The 22764-nt window shown below is 40.2% G+C and overlaps 1 protein-coding gene across 3 annotated transcripts in view; it reads right to left on the bottom strand.

Annotated features, from left to right (window-relative positions):
- ITPR2 (inositol 1,4,5-trisphosphate receptor type 2) overlaps positions 1-22764 on the bottom strand; it is a 265480-nt gene that overhangs the window by 117360 nt on the left and 125356 nt on the right. For all 3 annotated transcript variants that reach the window (XM_075855774.1, XM_075855775.1, XM_075855776.1), the window contains 10 exons: positions 21380-21570; positions 20224-20362; positions 20072-20129; positions 18478-18643; positions 17563-17739; positions 10633-10722; positions 9992-10117; positions 6132-6254; positions 4853-5053; positions 1895-2146 (listed from right to left, as the gene is read on the bottom strand). In XM_075855774.1, coding sequence (XP_075711889.1) covers positions 1895-2146; positions 4853-5053; positions 6132-6254; positions 9992-10117; positions 10633-10722; positions 17563-17739; positions 18478-18643; positions 20072-20129; positions 20224-20362; positions 21380-21570 — 1523 coding nt within the window. The remainder of the gene's footprint in view (positions 1-1894; positions 2147-4852; positions 5054-6131; positions 6255-9991; positions 10118-10632; positions 10723-17562; positions 17740-18477; positions 18644-20071; positions 20130-20223; positions 20363-21379; positions 21571-22764) is intronic.

Raw genomic sequence — 22764 nt, 5'->3', positions numbered from 1 at the left:
TCTATCTATCTATCTATCTATCTATCTATCTCATATCTATCTATCTATCTATCTATCTATCTATCTATCTATCTATCTATCTATCTATCTATCTATCTATCTCATATCTATCTATCTATCTATCTATCTATCTCATATCTATCTATCTATCTATCTCATATCTATCTATCTATCTCATATCTATCTATCTATCTCATATCTATCTATCTATGTATCCATCCATCTATATCATATCTATCTATCTATCTATCTATCTATCCATCTATATCATATCTATCAATCTATCTATCTATCTATCTATCTATCTATCTATCTATCTATCTATCTATCTATCTCTCTCATATCTATCTATCTATCTATCTATCTATCTCTCTCATATCTATCTATCTATCTATCTATCTATCTATCTATCTATCTATCTATCTATCTATCTATCTATCTATCTATCTCATATCTATCTCATATCTATCTATCTATCTATCTATCTATCTATCTATCTATCTAATCTATCCATCTATATTATATCTATCTATCTATCCATCCATCTATATCATATCTATCTATCTATCTATCTCATATCTATCTATCTATCTATCTCATATCTATCTATCTATCTCATATCTATCTATCTATCTCATATCTATCTATCTATCTATCTATCTATCTATCTATCTATCTATCTATCTATCTATCTATCTATCTCATATCTATCTATCTATCTCATATCTATCTATCTATCTATCTATCTATCTCATATCTATCTATCTATCTATCTATCTATCTCATATCTATCTATCTATCTATCTCATATCTATCTATCTATCTCATATCTATCTATCTATCTATCTCATATCTATCTATCTATGTATCCATCCATCTATATCATATCTATCTATCTATCTATCTATCTATCCATCTATATCATATCTATCAATCTATCTATCTATCTATCTATCTATCTCTCTCATATCTATCTATCTATCTATCTATCTCTCTCATATCTATCTATCTATCTATCTATCTATCTATCTCATATCTATCTATCTATCTATCTATCTATCTATCTATCTATCTATCTATCTATCTATCTATCTATCTATCTATCTATCTATCTAATCTATCCATCTATATTATATCTATCTATCTATCCATCCATCTATATCATATCTATCTATCTATCTATCTATCTATCTATCTATCTATCTCATATCTATCTATCTCATATCTATCTATCTCATATCTATCTATCTCATATCTATCTATCTCATATCTATCTATCTCATATCTATCTATCTCATATCTATCTATCTCATATCTATCTATCTATCTATCTCATATCTATCTATCTATCTATCTATCTATCTATCTATCTATCTATCTATCTATCTATCTATCTATCTATCTATCTATCTATCTATCCGGGAGCCCTTTCATTATAATGTATATGGACAGGCTCTACACTGACCACGGCAGGCAGCGCAGGTTGACATCCCATCATGCTTTAGGGCTATTTCTTCATTTCTGTCTATCAATGTGAAGTAGAGGACAATGTTCTGCAGGTCTGTAGCCACATCTCATACTATTATTTCTCATCTGCTGGTAATGATCCTTCTAGATAATCTATCACCTGCGCCGAGAACCGGTGATGTCACCGAACCACGAGCGTGTCACATACGACATACACCGACGTCACACTGAGGACCACACACTGGATCACCTCGTGCTGGACTAGAAGACGAAGCCCCCACACTGCTACACAGACTGCATATATGTACATCCTGCTTCATGAATAGCATGATAAAACGACAGTAAAGACCGACACAAACACAGGCAGAACAAAAGCATTAGGGGAGTGGGCCGAGTTCACGCTGCATTGAGGATCGGTGCCCCCTACCTCCGGTATGCAGTCGTCGTGCGTCACCACCCTGACAATGTCATCCAGGGGCAGGAGGGAGTTGCACTTGATCTCGGTGTAGACGTTCTTGCCTTCGGTGCACGCCGCCAGCAGCTCCACCAGGGTGATGTGATACGCCAGGGGTCCGCTCTCGTCTGTCCGATCCCGCTCCGAGCACATCATTTGCAGGAGGATCGGGAACGACGCTCGATCGTTGTAGAAGATAAGAACGTCCTCGCCGCCATTGATGAGCTGCGACACAAAATACCAGACAACTAATACACAGGGAAGAACAGCGGCTCACGGAATATAAACCGCTTATCTCGCGCTGAGCTGCCATTACAGCTCCCACAAGGGTCATCACCCAGCTTTCCCAGCGTCCTGAACGGCACATCTGCCTAGTTATATTATAACCCCCTCCACTGTATACGGCTTAATTCACACCTGCGTAGGCAATGATAGCGAGTACGCTAAATCAATGTGGTCCATCGGGCGCGAACTTGCTATTTCCCATTTATATCTGTCCTTGGGAAAGCTGGGTGACAACAAATATGCAATATCCAGCTTTTCTAGACCTCTGCCTGCTTATACAGTGGTACAGGACCTGGGGACGTTTCTCTAGATGTATTTTATGTGTCCGCCGGGCGCTTAAATGGCTATTTCTCATTTATATCTCTTCTCGGGAAAGCTGGGTGTCATCCAATATGGCCGCTGACACACCTGCAACTCAGCTTTTCTAGAGTTGAGCCAATCTGCCGGCCTATACAGCGGTTCAGGACCGGGAATGTATCGCTGGGCAAATTTTACGGATCCGTCGACGTCTGTGCTATTTCTCATTCATATCTGTTCTTGGGAAAGCTGGGTAACAAACGATATGCCGCTTCACACCGTTTTTTCTAGACCTCTGCTTGCTTATACAGTGATACAGAACCAGGGATGGATCGGTAGGCGAATTTTACGGGTCCGTCGAGCGTCTAATTTGCTATTTCACATTTATATCCGTTCTTGGGAAAGCAGGGTGACAACCGATATGCGGCGTCACCCAGCTTTCCCGGACCCCTGCGTGCTTTATACAGTAATATAGGACCTGGGGATGTTTTTCGAGCCAAATTTGTCAAACTCTATTACAGATTTAATGGCGGCCATATTGGTTTCCACCCAGCTTTCCCAGAAACAGATAGAACTTAGAGTGACTCAATTATCCCAATTAAAATTATCAGACCATTTCTTCTCGTCTGGAATGAATAGAGAGAATTGAGTAATGCCCCCTCCCCCCCCCCCCCGTACAATGAAGAGACTTCTTCTCCGGCGCAGACAAAGCCGTACGAAAACTAATGGCCGCGAATTGTTATGTAAATGTGAGTCGTGTAATAGTTAAAAGAAAAAAAAAAAAATGAAAAGGTTGAAAAAAAAAAAGATTTTTCTCCCCACAAAGGTTACGCTTGTAAGAAGTTTTCAATTCTCGCTAGAAAGTTCCAGTCGCTCTGGCAAGTCTCCGTGTTTTTTGTTCGCGACTTGACTCATTAGCTTGATTTCTCTCCCCGTCTTTTGTCTACATCGGCTACAGGAACGTTCGTTTCGGCAGAAAACGACATTTCACTTTGAATCTATCCATAAAAAAAAAAAAAAAAAAAGGCGATGGCGCTCTATTAATCGTTAGCGTGTCGCTGTGTGATATCTGGTGTCGGGTGTCACTCATCTTAATTGCTAGCGGAGAAAATTGAAGTCTTTATGTCAAAATGGCTGAATGTGACTTGTCATTCCGGAGGACGGGGCGGCGAAACGTCTCCGCGAGGAAAGTCAGCGCTTTCAGACGACTCCCCCTGGTTAATCGCTGGCGGAAAACATGGCGTCCTCGCCAGCAGCTTCACGGAGGACGGCGACTTACTGTTCAAGAACTAGACACCGGCGTCAATTATGGAAATAGGGTATGTGACTCTACAGTCTCTGGAAAACTCCACCCAGCTTTCCCAGTACCCCGAAAGGTAAACATACTTCGATATGCGGTAATGCGTCCACCGTGGTCCCGTAATGTAACAGTATAACTAGGCAGATGTCATTCAGGATCCTAGGAAAGCTGGATTCTTATACAGCAGATTACTCTGCATTGTTCAATCCGTACTGGTCTTGCTAGATGGACGTCAAAGAGGGGGGGTCCGCACTCTGGAAGACGCGAGCAGGCGATTGTATTACATTGACAGCCATTCATCTGGATGACCGCAATGTAATTCTACGTTTTGGCAGTAGAGGTCACTGCACAGTCTGGCTGGTCATAATCAGCTGTTCACCAGGATGGCCGACCTGCAGTGATCAGCTGATCGCCGCCTCCCGTATGAAAAGAGTTATCGGTGATGAAATGACCTGTTTAAAGAGCATTTCTCCTTTAAAGGGGTTGTGTCATGAAAACGCCCTCTTTTCTAAGGACAGCCTCCACGGCGATCAGCTGATCGCACTGGTTCTGGGAACCCCCAGCGAAGATGACCATATATGTAGATGCAGTATGACACGTCGGTCACCCAGAAGAATGACTGATCATGTAATACCTGGGTGGGCCGAGTCCACCGAAATGGGAGAGACTCTCCACTCAAGAGTGGTTGTTAAGTGGAGGACCCCCCCCCCCCCCAGTGGTCAGGTGATAAATGTTTTTGAGGACATGTTCTTTAAAATGAACATTCAGCTGTGAGTTCGGCCCCTCCTCCAAAGAGCAATAATCAATCACGTGACATTAAATGGCTGATAACAGGGAACAATTAAATGCAAGGTAAAAGAGTCGACGTAGTGTCCCTTTAATTTTTAGTTCCATCAGTCAAAACCCCATAGGTAATATAGATCATTAGCATGATCCCGGCAGCAACCAATCAGATGCATCCTGTTGTTATAAATGCTGTGATCTGATTGGTCACACAAACTGTAAACCCCAGGGTTATGATTTCGGACATTTGACCGGTGACCTCTTACCTCCGTCATCACCACGTCTTGGCTTTTCTTCACGTACTTCCCGTCCGCTTTTACGATGGTTTGTAGAAATCGCAGGTATTCAACATGGCGGCCGTGAGTCTCCACGCAGTGCACGAAGTGCTGGACGACACGGTCGCTGATCTCGTTGCACAAGTGGTAATTGTTCATGAAGATGTGCCGCATCGTCTCCGCTTCCAGAAGCTGCACGAGGAACAAAGCGGAAGATTAACCCCATTGTGTCCGCACTAGATTTGGACTAAGACGACGTCGCACCTTCTCCGATCGCCACCCAACCAGCAAATACAAAAACATTAAAGGATTCTTAGTCCGTAAAGTTTAACCCTTGTATAATAAAACGTTCTGCAACTTTCTAATAGACTTTGCGTTTTAATTCCTCATTATTTTCTAGATCTCTGCTTGCGGTCAGTGAATGGAATCATTCTTATTTGCATCCAGAGGCTAAAAAAACCTGCACAGCCTTTGTACTTCTCACAGCTGAGTTTGTTACAATTGTATCAAGTCTAGAAAATCATCTGCAAAAACCTATCCCCTGTGCTGATAGATTGCTAAAACGTATCAGTGCAGGTAAAATGTATCAGTCTAGACTCCATACAACTGTAACAAAACCTCAGCTGTCAGATAGAGAATATCGATCTATCTAGATATAGATATACAATGATGCAGAGTAAATTAAAAAATTCCGGAACAATCTATACATATATTTTTGCACTGTGACGGATTGGAGAGCGGAGAGCCAGAAGTCTCGTTCTATCACCTATAGTGCTGGAAATCTATACCATACTTGTATATTGTGAGTATAAGGCCAGTACAGGTGTTCATCCGATATACTTAAACATGAATGTTTCCATTCACTGACAGCAAGCAGACATTTCGCTAATGGTGAGGAACTTATACACATAGGAAATTAGAAAGTTAAAGAAGTTTTCATTATACAATGATTAAGCTTCATTTACATAAAACGGGACTGGCCCTTTAAATCCCACTTACTATCAGGACTATGTGTACACGTTCCTGGTCTGTGGGGGTCTTACAAATATATCCTCAGTATAGGCCATGAAAGGGTGTTGGGTGAGGATCTGACCCCCAGCAGCACTCCAGCAAGCGATATGCTATAGTGTCCATAGAATTCCTTAAAGGGGAACACCGGCTTAATTACAACATGCGGACATATAAAAATAAAGATAACAGAACTGAAGCCTGACACAATGAGAAGCACCAGGACCCGTGAACACCCCTAATGACGGCAGGGCCCGCTTACCCCCGGAGTCAGGAAGAGGTTCAGGTTTTTGTGGAGAAGGATTTGATTTTGAGGATTTCCGCGGCAGAAGTTCTGCAGGAAGTTGTGAGCGAGGGTCATTATTTCATTCATTTTATCGTCAGTCTGAAAAGGAAAATAATTATAGGACAAAATTAGTACAATTGTCATTTTTGCCCTGAATGTTCCGGATTCACGACGCTGAAGGGAACCCAGTAATTTCCATGATTTGTAAGGCACGAGCAGGGGTTAATAGCCCCCCCCCCTTGTTCCCGCACTCCTGATACATTCCTGCTGTTTGCCGCCTCAGGCGGTTGTACATTAGTCAGGCTGTATATAATGCTGTCAGACATGTGCCAGATCTCCACATCTTTGCTGACTGGAGCACTCCTGTCCTGCTGTGCCCAACACCCCCGTGAGAACTTCATCACAACCGGTAAATATGTATCACAGTGTGTGACCAAAAGTGTCCAGAGCGGCGGAAACAGCACAACAGATGCAATTATTACGACTTTTGAGCAGTTTGCAACTTTTCTATCCCAATAAACAGGCGTAAAAAAGTTGATAACTCCCCCCACAGTGTGTATCTATGTGTGTATAAGTCACAGTGTATATATATATATATGTCTGTGTATGTGTGCGTGTGTGTGTATGTGTGTGTGTGTGTGTGAGAGAGTGCATGTATAGGTGTGTGTGTGTGTGAGAGAGAGAGTGGATGTATAGGTGTGTGTGTGTGTGTGTGTGTGTGTGTGTGAGAGAGTGCATGTATAGGTGTGTGTGTGTGTGTGTGTGTGTGTGAGAGAGTGCATGTATAGGTGTGTGTGTGTGTGTGTGTGTGTGTGTGTGTGTGAGAGAGTGGATGTATAGGTGTGTGTGTGTGTGTGTGTGTGTGTGTGTGTGTGTGTGTGTGTGTGAGAGAGTGCATGTATAGGTGTGTGTGTGTGTGTGTGTGTGTGTGTGTGTGTGTGTGTGTGAGAGAGTGCATGTATAGGTGTGTGTGTGTGTGTGTGAGAGAGTGCATGTATAGGTGTGTGTGTGTGTGTGTGTGTGTGTGTGTGTGTGAGAGAGTGGATGTATAGGTGTGTGTGTGTGAGAGAGAGTGCATGTATGGGTGTGTGTGTGTGAGAGAGAGTGCATGTATAGGTGTGTGTGTGAGAGAGAGAGTGGATGTATAGGTGTGTGTGTGTGTGTGTGTGTGTGTGTGTGTGTGGGAGAGAGAGTGGATGTATAGGTGTGTGTGTGTGTGTGTGTGTGTGTGTGTGTGTGTGTGTGTGTGTGTGTGTGTGTGAGAGAGAGTGCATGTATAGGTGTGTGTGTGTGTGTGAGAGAGTGCATGTATAGGTGTGTGTGTGTGAGAGAGAGTGCATGTATGGGTGTGTGTGTGTGTGAGAGAGAGAGTGGATGTATAGGTGTGTGTGTGTGTGTGAGAGAGTGCATGTATAGGTGTGTGTGTGTGTGTGTGTGTGTGTGTGTGTGAGAGAGTGCATGTATAGGTGTGTGTGTGAGAGAGAGTGCATGTATAGGTGTGTGTGTGTGTGTGTGTGAGTGCATGTATAGGTGTGTGTGTGTGTGAGAGAGTGCATGTATGTGTGTGTGTAGGTGTGTCACAGTGCTTATATGTGTGTGTGTGTGTGTGTGTGTGTGTGTGTGTGTGTGAGAGATTGCATGTATAGGTGTGTGTGTGTGTGTGTGTGTGAGAGAGAGTGCATGTATGTGTGTGTAGGTGTGTCACAGTGTTTATATGTGTGCGTGGGAGTGTATCTATAGGTGTGTGTGTGTGTGAGTGGGAGATTGCATGTATAGGTGTGTGTGTGTATATGTGTGTGTGTGTGTATGTGTGAGAGAGAGTGCATGTGTGTGTGTGCAGGTGTGACACAGTGTTTATGTGTGTGTGTGTATGTATATGTATATGTGTGTGTCACAGTGTTTATGTGTGTGTGTATGTATATATGTGTGTGTGTGTGTGTGTGTGTGTATATGTGTGTCTGTGTGTATGTGTGTGTGTATGTATATGTGTGTGTGTGTGTGTGTGTGTGTGTGTGTGTATATGTGTGTATGTGTGTGTGTATGTGTGAGAGAGAGAGTGCATGTGTGTGTGCAGGTGTGTCACAGTGTTTATGTGTGTGTGTGTGTGTGTGTGTATGTATATGTGTGTGTCACAGTGTTTATGTGTGTGTGTGTGTATGTATATGTGTGTGTGTGTGTGTGTGTGTGTGTGTGTGTGTATGTATATGTGTGTGTCACAGTGTTTATGTGTGTGTGTGTGTATGTATATGTGTGTGTGTGTGTGTGTGTGTGTGTGTGTGTGTATGTATATGTGTGTGTGTGTATGTGTGTGTGTGTGTGTATGTATATGTGTGTGTGTATGTGTGTATTTATATACGTGTGTGTCACAGTTTGTGTTTTTGTGTAAGTGTATATTGACTATTCTAGCATGATCTGAACCCACCTTTACAAAATCCTGCGAACGCCCATGAGCACAATCCCCCAGTTTATATATCACAATTCCGCCTGTGATGTTGAAAAAAACTTTGCAAATAATTTGCTTTACTTCCCTTGATTGTTGGTGAGATCGTGTGTTGTACTCTAGTTACATTCAAAGAAAAAACAACAGACAACACGGCCCAACAGCTCACCCGAGAACCTGGCTCACAATAAAGGACTTATCTGACCTGCCATAATGTTTTGAAATCAGAAGAATTTTGAATGCTGCTTTGAATGCGAACAGAGTAGAAAACATGTAACTCAAAATTGGTACAAGATAAGAAAAGGAATGTACTTGCAAAGTTCTGTAACATTATATATAAAGTTGTTGCAAAAATGTTGCCCAAATGTGGAGTCTAAAACAGATCCCCCTCCCCCTCAATCCTCATCAGTAACCCGCTCGATCTTGCTTTAGGGCATGACCACACGTGGCGGATTTCCTCCGCAATTGTCCGCATCAATGCCGCACAGAATCTGCGTTGCAGATTCTGCTGCGGATCTGCACAAAATGTGCAGTAAATTGATGCGGACTAGCTGCTGCGGACTGCGGGAAAAGTGCTTCCCTTCTCCCTATCAGTGCAGGATAGAGAGAAGGGACAGCACTTTCCCTAGTGAAAGTAAACGAATTTCATACTTACCGGCCGTTGTCTTGGTGACGCGTCCCTCTTTCGGCATCCAGCCCGACCTCCCTGGATGACGCTCCAGTCCATGTGACCGCTGCAGCCTGTGCTTGGCCTGTGATTGGCTGCAGCCGTCACTTAGACTGAAACGTCATCCTGGGAGGCCGGACTGGAGACAGAAGCAGGGAGTTCTCGGTAAGTATGAACTTATATTTTTTTTACAGGTTGCTGTATATTGGGATCGGTAGTCACTGTCCCGGGTGCAGAAACAGTTACTGCCGATCGCTTAACTCTTTCAGCACCCTGGACAGTGACTATTTACAGACGTCTCCTAGCAACGCTCCCGTCATTACGGGAGCCCCATTGACTTCCTCAGTCTGGCTGTAGACCTAGAAATACATAGGTCCAGCCAGAATGAAGAAATGTCATGGCAAAAAAGCAAGACGCATCCGCAGCACACATGACATGTGCATGACAGCTGCGGACTTCATTGCGGAATTTAGAATCTCTATTGAAGTCAATGGAGAAATTCCGCCATGAGTCCGCCACTGCTCCGCAACAGACAGAGCATGCTGCGGACACCAAATTCCGCTCCGCAGCCTATGCTCCGCAGCGGAATTTTACGCCTCGTCTAAACGAACACTGCTAAATTAAAGTGTAAGTCAATGGAGAAACGGCTCCGCTGCGGATTAACGCTGCGGAGTGTCCGCAGCGGAATTTAAGTGAAATTCCGCCACGTGTGAACCCAGCCTTACAAACCTTCTCATATGGAATCTGTAAAAGATCCAGGACCACCGAATGAGCCCCCATGTTTTTCAAAAGCCTCTGCTGCTGGTTACGGCCCTTCTTGCTCTGAGAACAGAGCTTACTCAGCCGGATCAGAATCTGCAACACCAAAAAGGGTTCAACTACATTTTGATTACGTCAATATTAAAGGGTGTATATACTTTTGCAACCAATGTTTGTTTTATACTCCCCTAGGCCTAAAATGAAACCACTTAGTAAATAGGTTTTATTCCAAATCTCCTACCGTTTTGTGTATACAGCTTCTATGCAGACCTATGTGTCTCCATGGTTACAGACTACAAACAAACCCTGTGTAGTCTGATCTTACGGTCATGTGTTACTCCACTGCCTCTAACCCATTTTCGACTGACTGTAGTTTATCATGAAGAGAAAGCAGAGGGGTAACACATGACTGCGGGATCAGACTACACGCAGGGATTGTTTGTAGTCTGTAACCATGGAGACACATACATCTTATAGGAATTGTATACGCAAAACTGGTAGATTTGAAAAAAATATACAAAAGGTTAATTTAGAAACTTGCCCCAGACAGTAAGACGTCACATGGGGTTAGTCAAACTGAATTCTAAGGAATGGACCACATGGGCTTTTACCTCTTTTACGATTTTGTAATTGTTGGCCTTGTTGCTGTCGATCTGGGGCTTCTTAATCCCGTCTTGCACCGAAACGAGAATACTGGCGTCCTAAACCAAGACAAAGGCGTAGTTCATAAAATCTATACACATTATGGTGTTAACGAATACAGAAGAGAGGGGGCCCCAGAGCTGAAATCAAAGTAAGGCCCCTTATGGTGTGATGTTCTCACCCCCTAGTGTCCAGGGGCCCACTGTTTGTTAGCACACTCCTATTTCATGTAGTAGAAATGAAGTGTGGCTTGACCCACCGGCCAGATACCCCCTTCCCTTGGGCCCCCAAGGCCCACTGGGGAGAGGGTTTGGTCACTGGATCTTGGGCCCCCTTTCTCCATAGACTCTACAGCAGCTACATGAGTAACGTCTATGGTGCAGCACGTATGGCATTAGGTGCCGGCAAATGGGATCAGACTGGACAGCTCATGTGGACAATGCAGCAAAGGTCAAATCGTTTTAAAAGGTATCCATTCAGTGACAGGTGGAGGAGGTAGAATAATAAAGTACTATATGGTGAATAGTGGCAGAATCTTGGGATCGCTGCAAGTCACCCGTCTTTTTCCCACACAATGGTCGTGGTAAGAAATATGTGTCAGACTCCATTTCCCCCACACAGTCATGTGACAACTAAGCTCCACCCACAATTGGAAGGATTAAAAATATGATTGTTGCCAATTATTCATCATGGGATCTAAAGAAGATAAAAAATTAGGGATTATTACATTTTCATTCTACAAAATGTGAACATTAGTCCCTTAAAGGAGGTCCTTAAAGTAATAGTGTGGTGACTGGAGATCCCCTTTAATTTACACAGCGTGTTGAGCATATTATATAGATATATATATATATATATATACACACACACACACACACACACTGTATAGTATTGTCATTGTACAAATCTCTCATACAGACAATGATTATCTTTGATCACTGATAGATTATCCCCGGACAAGAACACGACATGATGAGGCGTCTTACAATAACAGCGCCGCGGCAGTTCACGTCTTAGGGCCTGTTCACATCAGCGTTTGCTTTCCGTTCCGGGGTTCCGTCGGAGGTTTCCGTCGGGTGAACCCCGCAACGGAAAGTCAAACTGAAACCACAGTTTCCGTTCGTCACCATTCCGGCAGGTTTCCTTTTTAACAACGGAATCAAAAGCGGAGTCGACTCTGCTATTGATTCAGTCGGAAAAACTGAAACCTGCCGGAATGGTGACGAACGGAAACTGTGGTTTCAGTTTGACTTTCCGTTGCGGGGTTCACCCGACGGAAACCTCAGACGGAACCCCGGAACGGAAAGCCAACGCTGATGTGAACAGGCCCTAACCCTGCCGATAAGGACGTCTGACATTCTAAATACAGAGACACAAAGTTCTCCTAATACAAACACCCAGAGGTCTCCATCATGTCTCATAAATCCCGAAAACAGAACATGGAAGAAGCAGCTGAACCCGAAATGTCACTATCCACAGTCTATACAAGCTGCCGATTATATCCAGTCACATAAAACGACTGACGTTAGAATCAGATCCATAAAAAAAGCCTATAGGGGGCAGTATTATAGTAGTTATATTCTTGTATATAGGGGCAGTATTATAGTAGTTATATTCTTGTATATAGGAGCAGTATTATAGTAGTTATATTCTTGTATATAGGGTCAGTATTATAGTAGTTATATTCTTGTATATAGGAGCAGTATTATAGTAGTTATATTCTTGTATATAGGAGGCAGTATTATAGTAGTTATATTCTTGTATATAGGGGGCAGTATTATAGTAGTTATATTCTTGTATATAGGGGCAGTATTATAGCAGTTATATTCTTGTATATAGGGGCAGTATTATAGTAGTTATATTCTTGTATATAGGGGGCAGTATTATAGTAGTTATATTCTTGTATATAGGAGCAGTATTATAGTAGTTATATTCTTGTATATAGGGAGCAGTATTATAGTAGTTATATTCTTGTATATAGGAGCAGTATTATAGTAGTTATATTCTTGTATATAGAGGCAGTATTATAGTAGTTATATTCTTGTATATAGAGGCAGTATTATAGTAGTTATATTCTTGTATATAGGAGCAGTATTATAGTAGTTATATTCTTGTATATAGAGGCAGTATTATAGTAGTTATATTCTTGTATATAGGGACAGTATTATAGTAGTTATATTCTTGTATATAGGAGCAGTATTATAGTAGTTATATTCTTGTATATAGGAGCAGTATTATAGTAGTTATATTCTTGTATATAGGGAGCAGTATTATAGTAGTTATATTCTTGTATATAGGAGCAGTATTATAGTAGTTATATTCTTGTATATAGAGGCAGTATTATAGTAGTTATATTCTTGTATATAGAGGCAGTATTATAGTAGTTATATTCTTGTATATAGGAGCAGTATTATAGTAGTTATATTCTTGTATATAGAGGCAGTATTATAGTAGTTATATTCTTGTATATAGGGACAGTATTATAGTAGTTATATTCTTGTATATAGGAGCAGTATTATAGTAGTTATATTCTTGTATATAGGAGCAGTATTATAGTAGTTATATTCTTGTATATAGGGAGCAGTATTATAGTAGTTATATTCTTGTATATAGGGGCAGTATTATAGTTGTTATATTCTTGTATATAGGGGCAGTATTATAGTAGTTATATTCTTGTATATAGGGGCAGTATTATAGTAGTTATATTCTTGTATATAGGGGCAGTATTATAGTAGTTATATTCTTGTATATAGCAGCAGTATTATAGTAGTTATATTCTTGTATATAGGGAGCAGTATGATAGTAGTTATATTCTTGTATATAGGGAGCAGTATTATAGTAGTTATATTCTTGTATATAGGGGCAGTATTATAGTAGTAATATTCTTGTATATAGAGGCAGTATTATAGTAGTTATATTCTTGTATATAGGGGCAGCATTATAGTAGGTATATTCTTGTATATAGAGGCAGTATTATAGTAGTTATATTCTTGTATATAGGGGGCAGTATTATAGTAGTTATATTCTTGTATATAGGGGCAGTATTATAGTAGTTATATTCTTGTATATAGAGGCAGTATTATAGTAGTTATATTCTTGTATATAGGGGGCAGTATTATAGTAGTTATATTCTTGTATATAGGAGCAGTATTATAGTAGTTATATTCCTGTATATAGGGGGCAGTATTATAGTAGTTATATTCTTGTATATAGGAGGCAGTATTATAGTAGTTATATTCTTGTATATAGGGGCAGTATTATAGTAGTTATATTCTTGTATATAGGGGCAGTATTATTGTAGTTATATTCTTGTATACAGGGAGCAGTATTATAGTAGTTATATTCTTGTATATAGGGAGCAGTATTATAGCAGTTATATTCTTGTATATAGGGGGCAGTATTATAGTAGTTATATTCTTGTATATAGGAGCAGTATTATAGTAGTTATATTCTTGTATATAGGGGCAGTATTATAGTAGTTATGTTCTTGTATATAGGGGCAGTATTATAGTAGTTATATTCTTGTATATAGAAGCAGTATTATAGTAGTTATATTCTTGTATATAGGAGCAGTATTATAGTAGTTATATTCTTGTATATAGGGACAGTATTATAGTAGTTATATTCTTGTATATAGGAGGCAGTATTATAGTAGTTATATTCCTGTATATAGGGGCAGTATTACAGTAGTTATATTCTTGTATATAGGGGGCAGTATTATAGTAGTTATATTCTTGTATATAGGAGCAGTATTATAGTAGTTGTATTCTTGTATATAGGAGGCAGTATTATAGTCGTTATATTCCTGTATATAGGGGGCAGTATTATAGTAGTTATATTCCTGTATATAGGGGCAGTATTACAGTAGTTATATTCTTGTATATAGGGGGCAGTATTATAGTAGTTATATTCTTGTATATAGGGGGCAGTATTATAGTAGTTATATTCCTGTATATAGGGGCAGTATTACAGTAGTTATATTCTTGTATATAGGAGCAGTATTATAGTAGTTATATTCTTGTATATAGGGGCAGTATTATAGTAGTTATATTCTTGTATATAGGGGCAGTATTATCGTAGTTATATTCTTGTATATAGGGGGCAGTATTATAGTAGTTATATTCTTGTATATAGGAGCAGTATTATAGTAGTTATATTCTTGTATATAGGGAGCAGTATTATAGTAGTTATATTCTTGTATATAGGAGCAGTATTATAGTAGTTATATTCTTGTATATAGAGGCAGTATTATAGTAGTTATATTCTTGTATATAGAGGCAGTATTATAGTAGTTATATTCTTGTATATAGGAGCAGTATTATAGTAGTTATATTCTTGTATATAGAGGCAGTATTATAGTAGTTATATTCTTGTATATAGGGACAGTATTATAGTAGTTATATTCTTGTATATAGGAGCAGTATTATAGTAGTTATATTCTTGTATATAGGAGCAGTATTATAGTAGTTATATTCTTGTATATAGGGAGCAGTATTATAGTAGTTATATTCTTGTATATAGGAGCAGTATTATAGTAGTTATATTCTTGTATATAGAGGCAGTATTATAGTAGTTATATTCTTGTATATAGAGGCAGTATTATAGTAGTTATATTCTTGTATATAGGAGCAGTATTATAGTAGTTATATTCTTGTATATAGAGGCAGTATTATAGTAGTTATATTCTTGTATATAGGGACAGTATTATAGTAGTTATATTCTTGTATATAGGAGCAGTATTATAGTAGTTATATTCTTGTATATAGGAGCAGTATTATAGTAGTTATATTCTTGTATATAGGGAGCAGTATTATAGTAGTTATATTCTTGTATATAGGGGCAGTATTATAGTTGTTATATTCTTGTATATAGGGGCAGTATTATAGTAGTTATATTCTTGTATATAGGGGCAGTATTATAGTAGTTATATTCTTGTATATAGGGGCAGTATTATAGTAGTTATATTCTTGTATATAGCAGCAGTATTATAGTAGTTATATTCTTGTATATAGGGAGCAGTATGATAGTAGTTATATTCTTGTATATAGGGAGCAGTATTATAGTAGTTATATTCTTGTATATAGGGGCAGTATTATAGTAGTAATATTCTTGTATATAGAGGCAGTATTATAGTAGTTATATTCTTGTATATAGGGGCAGCATTATAGTAGGTATATTCTTGTATATAGAGGCAGTATTATAGTAGTTATATTCTTGTATATAGGGGGCAGTATTATAGTAGTTATATTCTTGTATATAGGGGCAGTATTATAGTAGTTATATTCTTGTATATAGAGGCAGTATTATAGTAGTTATATTCTTGTATATAGGGGGCAGTATTATAGTAGTTATATTCTTGTATATAGGAGCAGTATTATAGTAGTTATATTCCTGTATATAGGGGGCAGTATTATAGTAGTTATATTCTTGTATATAGGAGGCAGTATTATAGTAGTTATATTCTTGTATATAGGGGCAGTATTATAGTAGTTATATTCTTGTATATAGGGGCAGTATTATTGTAGTTATATTCTTGTATACAGGGAGCAGTATTATAGTAGTTATATTCTTGTATATAGGGAGCAGTATTATAGCAGTTATATTCTTGTATATAGGGGGCAGTATTATAGTAGTTATATTCTTGTATATAGGAGCAGTATTATAGTAGTTATATTCTTGTATATAGGGGCAGTATTATAGTAGTTATGTTCTTGTATATAGGGGCAGTATTATAGTAGTTATATTCTTGTATATAGAAGCAGTATTATAGTAGTTATATTCTTGTATATAGGAGCAGTATTATAGTAGTTATATTCTTGTATATAGGGACAGTATTATAGTAGTTATATTCTTGTATATAGGAGGCAGTATTATAGTAGTTATATTCCTGTATATAGGGGCAGTATTACAGTAGTTATATTCTTGTATATAGGGGGCAGTATTATAGTAGTTATATTCTTGTATATAGGAGCAGTATTATAGTAGTTGTATTCTTGTATATAGGAGGCAGTATTATAGTCGTTATATTCCTGTATATAGGGGGCAGTATTATAGTAGTTATATTCCTGTATATAGGGGCAGTATTACAGTAGTTATATTCTTGTATATAGGGGGCAGTATTATAGTAGTTATATTCTTGTATATAGGGGGCAGTATTATAGTAGTTATATTCCTGTATATAGGGGCAGTATTACAGTAGTTATATTCTTGTATATAGGAGCAGTATTATAGTAGTTATATTCTTGTATATAGGGGCAGTATTATAGTAGTTATATTCTTGTATATAGGGGCAGTATTATAGTAGTTATATTCTTGTATATAGGAGCAGTATTATAGTAGTTATATTCTTGTATATAGGGGGCAGTATTATAGTAGTTATATTCTTGTATATAGGAGCAGTATTATAGTAGTTATATTCTTGTACATAGGGGGCAGTATTATAGTAGTTATATTCTTGTATATAGGAGCAGTATTATAGTAGTTATATTCTTGTATATAGGAGCAGTATTATAGTAGTTATATTCTTGTATATAGGGGGCAGTATTATAGTAGTTATATTCTTGTATATAGGGGCAGTATTATAGTAGTTATATTCTTGTATATAGGGGCAGTATTATAGTAGTTATATTCTTGTATATAGGGGCAGTGTGATGCTAAGGAATGGATATAGAACCACTATATATGCCCAAATAAAATATCTGTCCTGTAACATCCCTGCACCTCTCTCCCATGGCATGGATAGGGCGTCTGTATGGCAACGTATTGAAGTGCTCTTATTCCACAGACATTACTGTATTTTCCTGTCTGGGGTACAGGGGACTTTTCGCTGCCATTTTCAGACCTTTGTTTTATCACCTAGCAAATGAAACGGACAGCAGAGAGCAGGGATAATAATTCACCTCATTAATCTGCTCTTTGCCGTCCTTGGCCTGACCGTCTCCCATCTCCTCGCTCTCGTAACTGTTGCTCTTTTCAACCCAAAGTTCAGATTTCTCCACCGTCAGGCGTAATTGGTCCAGATCCGCCTTGATCTGCTTGTAGTTGTCGACATCCTGATTTGACACCAGTAACTGAACCTGCACAAAGAACATCACAAGTGAAGATTAATATTTGAATACAAGAATCTCACTCCGTCCCCGTTACACTGATACGTGTGTATGATCATGAGAGGACGATGTCCGGCCAAATACCCCCGAGAGCACGAAAAATACAGACAATTTTCATTCATTCGTCATCCGTGAGCATGTGACCAAGCAGCCAATCACTGGTCGCATCGGTGGTGGTGGAGACATTGCTTAGTGGCTTTACAATATATATGACATGCTCCAGTCACATCCAGAGCTGCATTTAGAATTTCCTTCGGTTGCTACTTTGAATCTGTCAGCACTGTGTTGACAGACAGACACCAAAATAGCTCAGCTCAGATCCTCCAGTGAATTGCATTGCAAGGCAGCTTTGATGTGACTTGGGTTCAAGCATGATCATAGCTACATGGGTGGCAGGCATAGCAGCTGTTATGGGGCCCACGAGCCAGGAGGGGCCCATTGCCAACTCAGAGTTGAGGTGCAATTAGTGAAAAATGGGAAGTGGGAACTTGGGACCAAGAAATAAAAACATGTCTTGAACCCACTTGATGCTGGAGGCACATGGACCCCCTCTCAGAATATATATAATGCACAAATATTATATCAAGATGGTAAATGGTGTAATCGTATTTAAAGGAGACCCTCGAAATGAAATGGTACCCCCTGCCCCATTACAATTTTATTAATGAGGTATTTCAATACGGACAATATGGCTTCTCCTGTTCCTACCTGTTTGAAGGCCTGGAGGACCTCCGCTCTCTGGCTGAAATGTTTGAAGAGAAGTTGGAGGGCTCCGGAGAGCAGCGGCGGGTAATCGTGCATGATGAGATGAATGAGAACCCGCAGGAACGTTCTGCCACCTTCGTCATCCAGTTCCACAGGATTCTTCTCTTTACTGGAAGGACACGGTTATATCACAATAGGGATGTCACGATAACAGAATTTGGACTTCGATACCGATACTATTATTGCGATTTCCGATACCAAAACGATATTTTGCCAACAGTAATTAAAAAATAATAATTCTTCCATTTTCTGATGTGGGGCGCGAGGTGCGATGAGTTTTATACCTCCGTGTGCCTCACATTAATAGTAATTAACCCCGTCATGTTTCTCAGTCATAATGGACAACATTGGGTTAATGTGTGAGGAACATGATGGGGTTAATTACTATTAATGTGAGGCACATGGAGATTAAATTCATCATTGCACCTCGCGCCCCACATTTAGGCGATGTTCACACTCAGAGTCAAAAACGTCTCAAAATACGGAGCGGTTTTCAAGAGAAAACAGCTCCTGATTTTCAGACGTTTTGTTTCCCACTCGCGATTTTCGCTGCGTTTTCTACAGCCGTTTTTGGAGCTTTTTTCTATGGAAAAAGGCTCCAAAAACATCCCAAGAAGTGTCCTGCACTTCTTTTTCGCGGCCGTTTTCCCATTGAAATCAATGGGCAGATGTTTGGAGGCGTTCTGCTCCCGATTTTTCGGCCGTTTACGGCCTGAAAAACGGACGAAAATAGGCCGTGTGAACATACCCTAATAAGTGAAAGAAAGAAGCTTTAAATTAATTTTTTATAGCGTAAATGGACTCTGGGCTGTCTGCCCATATATGGTATGTCCGTCAATCGTGTCATAGGGATTCCCCCCTTCTCATTTTCCCCTGAATGCTATTGTCAGCTTTGATCGCAGCATTCAGGGAAATAGCAGCGGAGCTCAGAGGTTTTTCTCATCTCCGCCATTAGAGCGGGGCTGCGGTTGTGTAATACAGTCATTGCCCCGCTCCTGACAACAAGCTAGCGCGCGGTCAGCATGAGGAGATGCGGCCGGCGCTGCACTAATGAGCGCAGGCACTGTAGACAGAACATGGGGGTGTTTTGCAGTGCGCCCGCCATGTTCGGTCTTCAATGTCGCCGCTCATTAGTGCAGTGCCGGTCGCATCACGTCATGCTGACCGCGCGCACTTGTCAGGACTCCGGAGCGGGACAATGACTGTATCACACATCCGCAGCTCCGCTCTCATACAGTCATGTGTTACAATGCTAAGCTGTGCGGCCGCACAGCTTAGTATCTAAATACATGAAATAACGGCATCGAACCAATTGAGGGTGCACGGCATCGAAACAGTATCGAAGTTTAGATGCATCGTGCATCCCTACATCACAATGAATCGTATCCAATCGTAGCGCAAAAAGAGGCAGGGTTTAATTTGCATGGCAAGGGGCCGTTACCAAATGGGTGGGGCTTAACTTGACCCTGGATTTGGTATTCAGATGCTGGTAAATATGCAAAAAGTACATTGGGGGGTTAATTTATCTCAGACTCACCTTCCAGCAAACATGGTCTCCGCTATCGCTGCTATTTCATCAATATCAGGAACCACCGCTGCAAAAAAACAAAAATTTAAAAAAACAGAAAAAATTGTGAAAAACTGATACAGCATGAGAAACTTGATAGAAGTGGCCGTTAATCCACTCACCTGACACAGTCGGGGTATCGGGCGGAGTGATCGTCGACGCTGTGGAGTTGTCAACGCTGCCGCTACTATCCCCAAATTCCTTCTTGTAAATAGACAGCATATATGAAATTCTGTAGTCCAGCCGAACACTGAGTATGAACTGAAAGACATAATGGTCATCGTTATATACAACAAGGCTTAACGGGGTTTTCTGAGACTGTAATATTGATGGCCTTTCCTTAGGATAACAGGATAGGCCATATCTGATCGGTGGGTTCTGCCGATCAGCTGCATGAAATCGCTTTTAATGTTTACCCACACACAGTGCCGTACATTTAATAGTGGTTATGCCTGGTACTGCAACTCAGTCCCATTCAAGTGAAAGGAACAGAGATGCAGTACCAGCCACTACCAGGTGTATGACGCAGTGTCTGGGTAAACAATAAAAGAGGCTTGGCGCTCCTCGGGTGCCAGGAGGATCAGATATTGATGGTATATCCTAAGGTAAGAGCATCAATCCTGAAAAAGTCTCTTAACTTTTTTGCTGCAAGGGGTTATTGGACATTTTTCACCTCTAGGAGTCAGGACAATTTTTCACTTATGTCCAAGCAAAACCTAAAATTACTAAATAAATAAAATTATACTAAACCCCCATACCAATAATATTCCTGAAAGTAAACACCTGGCACACGGTCATAACGCCACAGCACTTTATATGCACAGGCACCTTCAGGCAATTTTGTGTCAAAATTTTATTTTTCATACAAAACGCATAAAAATTGTATCCAATGTTTGGAAGTGACGGAAACTGTGAAGGGGCCACAGCACTCATTCTCAGGATCGATGGGGGTCCTGGCAGTGGAACCGCCACTGATCAGAAAGCGACATATGCTAGCGACCCCGGTCACTTGGCCATACACCAATAACAGGATCCAATGGTATAGATTGGGCCCTACCGACAAGATGGGGGGGGGGTGGCGCGATCCTTTCAGGGATTCTTACTTTTTTGTCATAAGAAACTGGAAGAATCAGATAATTGCAAGAGTTTCCAACATTTTAAGGGTCGAAAGTGTTTCCCATCCATGGGGTAATTCTTGACCCCATCGCTGTACCAGAAGGAAACATCCCAAAATAGATGAACCACTTTACTTGTAATGACAGGGACATGAATTTTTACCTGTAAGATCTCAATGATTTTTATTTTGGTGTCCATTACAGTTATATCCTCGTTGTCAGTCACGCTCTGCTTACTGGAGTGGAGTCCTGGCTGAACATCGGGCACTGCCATGGGCAAAACGGACCCCCTGCTGAGAACCATTTGCGTCATCATCTCACCCACTCCATGAATGGTCCTCAACACATTGTTACCTGGGACAGTGGCACATAACACAGGACATTAGTAAAACTTTAAAACGCATGCAGCAAATCTTGGCTCCTCCAAGGCCGTTCGAGCGTCCTTTCAACTCCTACCGCTGTGCAGCAAAAAGCAAGACGCACTATTCCAGGATTTACTCGCTAAATATAAACCATAAGTCTCTCGCTTGGGTCATTTTCAGCTTAATTCTCCAATGGAAGCCAGCAAGGGATTTTTGATTTTGGAACAGAGGCGGCCATTAATCAGAATATGAATGCAGTCCAATATAAACCTTTCTTACACAAAGATGTAATACACTACAAAGGAAACAATATATTAAGTAATGATGCACTTAGAGTTAAAAAAAAATCAATTAAGCAATTAAGCATAAAATGAAAATTTAAAGGGCCACTAACCCCAATATCATCAGCTTATAATAGAGCAGCAGTATTTTAAAAGAGACGGATATCAGTCACACCTATGGATATAAATGTCGGCCCATTTCTAGCCTGAATTGGCTGATAACAGGGAACAATAGCTTAAATTCAACTTCAATGTTTATAGCAAAACAGTGGGAGTGCTGTTCCTTTAAGACAGAGCCAGTAAATGATGATGGTCATAAACACAGAGATCACGCTGGGTCAATTAATGACCAGAATATCCTGTAATGATTGGCACCATGTAAAGGAGGCGTCACGTGTATCTCGGCTCAGACGTGTCAATTTTAAAATGCCCCAAAAGGTAAAACTGACGCCCGCCAAAAAGTAAAACTGGTGCCAGCCAAAAGGTAAAACGGGTGCTCGTAAAAAGGTAAAACAGGTGCCCACCAAAAGGTAGAATGGGTGCCAACTGAGCGGCAACTGCTGCTAAAACTTGCCCTGGTCAAAAAATTCCTCCTCCGAAACTGTCAATAGAGTGTCCGCCAACACTGACATCAGTCTTATAATCTGTTGGTCCTGTGCTTCAGTGCTGGACCAGGGGTAGCAGTGGGAACAGAGGCAATTGTCAGGTGGGTGTGGGTATACTTATTTAAATGAGTTGTCTATCCTAGCCAGAGCGGGAGCCCTAATTGGGCAAATGGACAGGGGTTGTCGTCCTGAGAAAGGTCCCCGTAACCAAGATTATATTACCTTTAAAGAAGTTATCTGCCATATAAAATCTATTCAGCCCCATTATCTATCAGAAAGTGTGTAAAGCAGCTACAAAAA

The sequence above is a fragment of the Rhinoderma darwinii genome, chromosome 3, assembly GCF_050947455.1.
Source record: "Rhinoderma darwinii isolate aRhiDar2 chromosome 3, aRhiDar2.hap1, whole genome shotgun sequence".
NCBI classification, from domain to species: domain Eukaryota; kingdom Metazoa; phylum Chordata; class Amphibia; order Anura; family Rhinodermatidae; genus Rhinoderma; species Rhinoderma darwinii.
The sequence above is the reverse complement of the archived record's forward strand: the minus strand, read 5'-3'. Positions and strand labels throughout refer to the sequence as shown.